A 7,778-nucleotide genomic window follows, 5' to 3' on the forward strand; every position below is an offset into this window, starting at 1 on the left:
CCTCCAGACGAGCTTCAATGCCATACAACTCTCCTTCCGCGGCCTCCAATTGCTCTTAAATACAAGTAAAACTAAATGCATGCTCTTCAACCGATCGCTGCCTGCACCTGCCGGCCCGTCCAGCATCACTACTCTGGACGGTTCTGACTTAGAATATGTGGACAACTACAAATACCTAGGTGTCTGGTTAGACTGTAAACTCTCCTTCCAGACTCACATCTAACATCTCCAATCCAAAGTTAAATCTAGAATTGGCTTCATATTTCGCAACAAAGCATCCTTCACTCATGCTGCCAAACATACCCTCGTAAAACTGTCCATCCTACCGATCCTCGACTTCGGCGATGTAATTTACAAAATAGCCCCCAACACTCTACTCAATAAATTGGATGCAGTCTATCACAGTGCCATCTGTTTTGTCACCAAATACTACCATATACTACCCACCACTGCGACCTGTACGCTGTCGCTGGCTGGCCCTCGCTTCATACTCGTCGCCAAACCTACTGGCTCCAGGTCATCTACAAGACCCTGCTAGGTAAAGTCCCCCCTTATCTCAGCTCACTGGTCACCCTAGCAGCACCCACCTGTAGCACGCGCTCCAGCAGGTATATCTCTCTGGTCACCCCCAAAACCAATTCTTCCTTTGGCCGCCTCTCCTTCCAGTTCTCTGCTGCCAATGACTGGAACGAACTACAAAAATCTCTGAAACTGGAAACACTTATCTCCCTCACTAGCTTTAAGCACCAGCTGTCAGAGCAGCTCACAGATTACTGCACCTGTACATAGCCCATCTATAATTTAGCCCAAACAACTACCTCTCCCCCTACTGTATTTATTTATTTTGCTCCTTTTTACCCCATTATTTCTATCTCTACTTTGCACATTCTTCCACTGCAAATCTACCAATCCAGTGTTTTACTTGCTATATTGTATTTACTTCGCCACCATGGCCTTTTTATTGCCTTTACCTCCCTTCTCACCTCATTTGCTCACATTGTAAATAGACTTGTTCCTACTGTATTATTGACTGTATGTTTGTTTTACTCCATGTGTAACTCTGTGTCGTTGTATGTGAACTGCTTTGCTTTATCTTGGCCTGGTCGCAACTGTAAATGAGAACTTGTTCTCAACTTTGCCTACCTTGTTAAATAATGGTGAAGTAAATAAGAAAATAACATCAAATTGAATAGAAATACAGTGTAGACATTGTTAATGTTGTAAATGACTCTTGTAGCTGGAAATTGCTGAGGCCCATTATCAGCAACCATCACTCCTGTGTTCCAATGTGTTAGCTAATCCAAGTTTAGCATTTTAAAAGGCTAATTGATCATTAGAAAACCCTTTTGCAATTATGTTAGCACAGATGAAAACTGTTGTTCTGATTAAAGAAGCAATGAAACTGGCCTTCTTTAGACTAGTTGAGAATCTGGAGCATCAACATTTGTGGGTTCGATTATAGGCTCAAAATGTCCAGAAACAAAGACCTTTCTTCTGAAACTCTTCAGTCTATTCTTGTTCTGAGAAATGAAGGCTATTCCATGTGAGAAGAACCCAAGAAACTGAAGAACTCGTACAACGCTGTGTACTACTCCCTTCACAAAACAGGGCAAACTGGCTCTAACCAGAATAGAAAGAGGAGTGGGAGGCCCCGGTACACAACTGAGCAAGATGACAAGTACATTAGTGTCTAGTTTGAGAAACAGACGCCTCACAAGTCTTCAACTGGCAGCTTCATTAAATAGTACCCGCAAAACACCAGTCTCAACGTCAACAGTGAAGAGGCGACTCCAGGATGTTGGCCTTCTAAGGCAGAGATGCAAAGAAAATGTCACATCTCAGATTGGCCAATAAAAATAAAAAATGAAGATGGGCAAAAGAACACAGACACTGGACAGAGGAAGACTGGAATAAAGTGTTATGGACAGACGAATCTAAGGTTGAGGTGTTCGGATACCAAAGAAGAACATTCGTGAGACGCAGAACAAATGAAAAGATGCTGGAGGAGTGATGACACCGTCTGTCAAGCATGGTGGAGGCAATGTGGTGGTAAAGTGGGAGATTTGTACAGGTAAAAGGGATCTTGAAGAAGGAAGGCTATCACTCCATATTGCAACGCCATGCCATACCCTATGGACGGCGCTAAATTGGAGCCAATTTCCAGGACAATGACCCAAAGCACAGCTCCAAACTATGCAATAACTATTTAGGGAATTCTGGAATTCTGTCTATAATGGAGTGGCCAGCACAGTCACCAGATCTCAACCCTATTGAGCTGTTGTGGCAGCAGCTTGACCGTACGGTACGTAGAAGTGCCCATCAAGCCAATCCAATTTGTGGGAGGTGCTTCAGGATACATGGGGTGAAATCTCTTCAGATTACCTCAACAAACTGACAACTAGAATGCCAAAGGTCTGCAGGGCTGTAATTGCTGCAAATGGAGAATTCTTTGACGAAAGCAAAGTTTGAAGGACACACACACACACCTATAACATGTTATATACACACACACACATTACATACAGGTACACACACACACCAACGTCATCTACATTCTATTCACAAACACCGACTATCAGAACATAATAAAATATCACCGCCACCTAACCTCTGACCTTTAATCCCTGACCTCTGGTGTTGCCGTAGTGCTGAGACGGTGAACGACGGGCGTTTCCATACAGTAGAGCTGGTGACCTTTGACAGGATGGTGAACCTGTCTGTGGACGGGGGTGCGCCCACCACTCTGGACAGTCTGGGAGGGGTCCCACCTCTGTCTGGAGAGGCACCGCTATACGTGGGGGGTAAGACACACACGACCTCAGCTGAGAGCTAGGTTCAGGCCCTAACCCACCCTATTACATATTAATATCCAGGTCTCCTCTCCCTCACTCTCTTTCTCTCTCTCTACTCTATTCTCTACTCCCAACCTATATATCCTTTCACTCCCTCCCTCTCTCTCACTCCCCCCCTCCTCTCCAGGTATGCCAGAGAAGATGTCCTACTCCTCTCTGAGTCTCTTCCAGCCCCTCAACTCCTCCAGTTTCCACGGCTGCATCAGGAATCTGTACATCAACCACGAGCTGCAGGACTTCACTCAGACCACTATGAAGGTATGGTGGGAGACGGGGAGGAACATTCTGGTAACTTACCCAAAATTCCCAGGGTTTCCAGAAATCCCAGTTGGAATATTCCCAGAAACCTAGGTGTGAGAAGTTGGAGAAATATTTATTTTAGTATTTTATTTCTGAAGCTAAAGACACATTTTCACACTGCGTTGATAATAATTCTAATTGTTTGATGTGCTGAAGCCGGGGGTGGTGCCAGGATGCCAGCCCTGCAGGAAACTGTTCTGCCTCCATGGAGTGTGCCAACCGGATGGTGCCCAGGGACCCCTCTGCCACTGCCAGCCTGACTGGGGTGGGCTACACTGCGATCAGCCAGTCGGAGGAGGCCTTGTTGGGGGAGATGTTGCCCCGGCAACCGCGGCTAACCCATGCCAGGGGAATAAGTAAGTGAGACAGGAGAGTGAGTGGTAAAGGGTTGTAGTCTGTTATGGTTTATAGTGGGTCTATGTGGCTTGTTGTTATCTTGTGTTTTATCATGTTGATTTATTTTGGGGGTAACTCATTAAGTGTATAGTTTAATTGATTGTGTTGTCCGAGTCCCAGCTATTGTATTTTCCCCACTGTATTTTTCTAATAGCATCTTTCTCTTCCTCTCCCTCCCCCTCTATCTGTTCCTCTCCCTCCATCTCTCCCTCCCCCTCTCCCTCCATCTATCCCTCCCCCTTTTCCTCCATTTTTCCCTCCCCCTCTATTTCTTCCTCCCTTTCTCCCTCCCCCTCCATTTCTCCCTCCCTTTCTCCCTCCCCCTCCATTTCTCCCACTCCCTCCATTTCTCCCCCTCCCTTTCTCCCTCCCTCCCTTTCTCCCTCCATTTCTCCCTCTCTCTCCCTCCCCTCTCCCCTCTCCCTCCATCTATCCATCCCCCTCTCCCTCCATTTTTCCCTCCCCCTCTTTCTTCCTCCCTTTCTCCCTCCCCCTCTCCCTCCATTTCTCCCACTCCCTCCTTTTCTCCCCCTCCATTTCTCCCTCCATTTCTCCCCCTCCATTTCTCCCTCCCCCCCTTTCTCCCTCCCCTCTCCCTCCATTTCTCCCCCTCTTTCCCCTCCATTCTCCCTCCCCTCCCTCCATTTCTCCCTCCCTCTTTCCCTCCATTTCTCCCTCTCCCCCCCCTTTCCCTCCATTTCTCCCTCCCCCTTTCCCTCCATTTCTCCCTCCCCTTTCCCTCCATTTCTCCCTCCCCTTTCCCTCCATTTCTCCCTCCCCTTTCCTTCCATTTCTCCCTCCCCTTTCCTTCCATTTCTCCCTCCCCTTTCCTTCCATTTCTCCCTCCCCTTTCCTTCCATTTCTCCCTCCCCCTTTCCCTCCATTTCTCCCTCCCCCTTTCCCTCCATTTCTCCCTCCCCTTTCCCCATTTCCCCCTCCATTTTCCCTCCCCTTTCCCCATTTCTCCCTCCCTTTCCCTCCATTTCTCCCTCCCCCCCTTTCCCTCCATTTTTCCCTCCCCCTTCCCCTCCATTTCTCCCTCCCCTTCCCTCCATTTCTCCCTCCCCCTTCCCCTCCATTTCTCCCTTCCCTCCATTTCTCCCTTCCCTCCATTTCTCCCCCCCCTCTCCCTCCATCTATCCATCCCCCTCTCCCTCCATTTTTCCCTCCCCTCTATTTCTTCCTCCCTTTCTCCCTTCCCTCCATTTCTCCCTCCCCTCCATTTCTCCCTCCCCCTTTCCCTCCATTTCTCCCTCCCCCTCATCTCTCCTCCATCCCTCCATCTCTCCCAGGTGTGTGAGGGGTGTGTGTGTGGTTCAGGATGTTCAGTCGTACAGGTGTGAGTGTGAGGAGGGCTGGCACGCCACCCTGTGTAATCAACAGGGGGAGCTAACAGCACCAGCAGTACCAGCAGTACCAGCAGTGCCAGAAGGACCAGCCAACCCGTGTTCAGTGCTGCTCTGCCAACATGGCCACTGTCAGCTGACTGAGGGAGGAGCGACCTACTGTCTCTGTGACTCGGGATACACCGGGGACACATGCGACACAGGTAAGGATGGAGGGAGAAGAGAGGAGGAGGGGGGACAGGTACGAGAGAGAGAACCTGTGATACAGGTTATGACCGAGGGGGAGAGGTGTGGAGGGAGTGTGTGTTTGACAGGGAGAGACATTGGAACACTCGGTCGCATCGCGCCATTGTTGAGTGTTCTCAAGACGTTCAGTGGTGCCTTGTCATTCTTAAAGGGGGCTAGAGATTGTTTCGTCTTGGAAATACGATGCCATTGCTACATTAGGCAAACAATTAGTAGGAATCAACTTTGCCATCATTATTATGTCGTCAAATTTACTTTAGACAAATGTCAATAGCTAGCAATGTTCCTAAAAAAATGTGCTAGCAAAAATGTAGTGCTCTACCTTCACTCTTAGCTAGCTAGCATTAGACTACATTTAAAGTCAATCGGATGACATCACAATGATGACAAACAAATGAACTTTAGACATAATGTTGATAAGCGCCAACTGATTATGTATTGAGAAGAAAGTGTTCGGACACCAGTCCTCAAGAGAACATGCCAAACCACGATACATGAATAACCACTACTGTGTTTGATCATGTCCCACTACTCAGCCTCTTTAACCTCTGTCCTCTAACCTGTAGTTGAATCAGCGTGTCGCGGCGAGGCGGTGCGTGACTTCCACCGGGTGCCACGTGGCCACGCCAACTGCCAGACGACGCGGCCCTTCTCCTGGGTGGAGTGTCGGGGGGGCTGCCAGGGGGGCGGGGCGGCGTGCTGCGCCCCACTGAGGGTACGGCGCCGGCGCTACACCTTCGAGTGCGACGACGGAGGTTCCTTCACACAGGACGTGGAGAAAGCAGTGGAGTGCGGCTGCAAGGAGTGTGTGTAGAGTCGTTGAGGTACTACACACACGTGGGCATCGCAGTCAGCTGAAGAGGAGTTACTGAACACACTGTGGGAAAGTATATATATATATAAAACATGGACATTGTCTGTGTGTTGTGGACAACAGTGTTTGTAATATAGGACAGTTCTTCCCTGGCAAGGACGGCCAACCAACACGAAACCAACCAACCTCACCTTCATCATCTTCATCTACCTAAAGAAAGTCAACTGTGATCTCACATTAGTAATGTTATATTGAAAGGTCATTCTTTGGATTTCTACTGTGTTGTACACCACTTTATCCATGTGCTGAAATCATTGTAAAATGGAGGAACCTGTGTGATGCTTGGCAGCCATGTTGGCAACAGGAAAACGTTGAGACACTTCTCTAGTTTCTTCCTGTTAAATGAGAAACTGCTGCTCTTTTTTGCTAGTTTACCATTTAATCTGTGTATCTTTTCACTGGGCTGCAATGCCAGTTTGCCCTCTAGTGGCCAGTTTTATGATGAGGATGTTTGAAGGTTCAGATGGGGGAAGGGGGTGCATTTGAGAGAGCAGCTGAGGCCCTTAGGCCTACTTTAAAGAAGTGGGGGCCTTTTGGCCTACTTTAAAGAGGTGGGGGCCCTTTGGCCTACTTTAAAGAGCCTTTTGGAGGCTATGTGCCAGTTTGATTTTAGCCAGAATCTTCTTTAACATTCGTCATGGTAATTGGTTATAATTGTATCATTGAGTAAAACCCGCCTCCTATCTCTCTCTGGTCCAATCAGTCTCCTTCTACCACGTCAGCAGTATTATGAAATTCAACACAAATGTAGCTTTGATAATATTTTATTTATATTGTTGTAAAACTAAAAACAGAAAGGTACATAACATTTGTTTAACATTTACATGTTTTGCTTAATTGTTTTTCTTACGTAGTGTCATGTAGCCTAATGTAGCCCTTTGATTATGATACAAAACAGAAAATACTTAACAGATTGTAATATATATCATTGCATTGCATTTGGACACAGTATTTTTATATGTTGAAATGGAAAAAGGGGTGTTTGAATCCTGGCATGGGAGAGACTACACAGGCGTTGTATTGGGTCTGTAGACTGAAGCAACATCTTGCTGTTCTTCTCTCCTGCCTGATCTAAAGCTGCCAAAACCAGTCAGCCAACCTATTGCCAGTCTAATACACAGTGTCGTCACGGCGACGTTAAATGACTGTGATGTCATTGTTCTTATTACATGTTGTCTACCTACTTGGTGAATATAATATCATCAGTGATTTGCTTCAGATTATGTGTAGTGATGTTTTATTTATTTCAATAAAAGACAGGATTTTCTCTCTTCCACCGTAAACATGTTGTCATTTTTCTCACTGGCCTTTGACCTGGATGTGTGTGACCTTTACCCTAAACCTGTCAGTTCAGTGGTTTGTGCAGGGGAGAGAAGAGGTCATGGAGCCTATGAGCTATGACAGATCTTAGTTAATCTCCCCTGAAGAGAGTGATGGGGAAAGAGGGAGAATGACTGAGTGGAGGACAACCAAAGCAAATGAAAGGAGGAGGAGTGGGGGAGATGGAGGACAGGGTAGAAAGAGTGAAAGGAGAGGGGACGAGAGAAAGCCAGAAGAGGAGTTAGAAAGATCAGCCTTGTTCCCTGGCAGTGTCTCGGGGAGAGGAGAGAGAGATCAGCCTTGTTCCCTGGCAGTGTCTCTGGAGAGGAGAGAGAGAAAGATTAGCCTTGTTCCCTGGCAGTGTCTCGGGAGAGAGAGCAGCCTTGTTCCCTGGCAGTGTCTCGGGGAGAGGAGAGAGAGAAAGATCAGCCTTGTTCCCTGGCA

General features: G+C 47.4%; 1 protein-coding gene across 1 annotated transcript in view; it reads left to right on the forward strand.

The window, feature by feature from the left end:
- LOC112248165 (slit homolog 1 protein-like) overlaps positions 1-7,288 on the forward strand; it is a 136,165-nt gene extending 128,877 nt beyond the window's left edge. The window contains 5 exon segments of the mRNA XM_042316551.1: positions 2,647-2,801; positions 2,980-3,110; positions 3,309-3,508; positions 4,841-5,097; positions 5,707-7,288. Of these exon segments, the coding sequence (XP_042172485.1) occupies positions 2,647-2,801; positions 2,980-3,110; positions 3,309-3,508; positions 4,841-5,097; positions 5,707-5,954 (991 nt within the window). The 3' untranslated portion in view covers positions 5,955-7,288.
- Positions 7,289-7,778: the final 490 nt, after the last annotated feature.

Source organism: Oncorhynchus tshawytscha, unplaced genomic scaffold (assembly GCF_018296145.1).
Source record: "Oncorhynchus tshawytscha isolate Ot180627B unplaced genomic scaffold, Otsh_v2.0 Un_contig_6405_pilon_pilon, whole genome shotgun sequence".
Taxonomy (NCBI): Eukaryota; Metazoa; Chordata; class Actinopteri; order Salmoniformes; family Salmonidae; genus Oncorhynchus; species Oncorhynchus tshawytscha.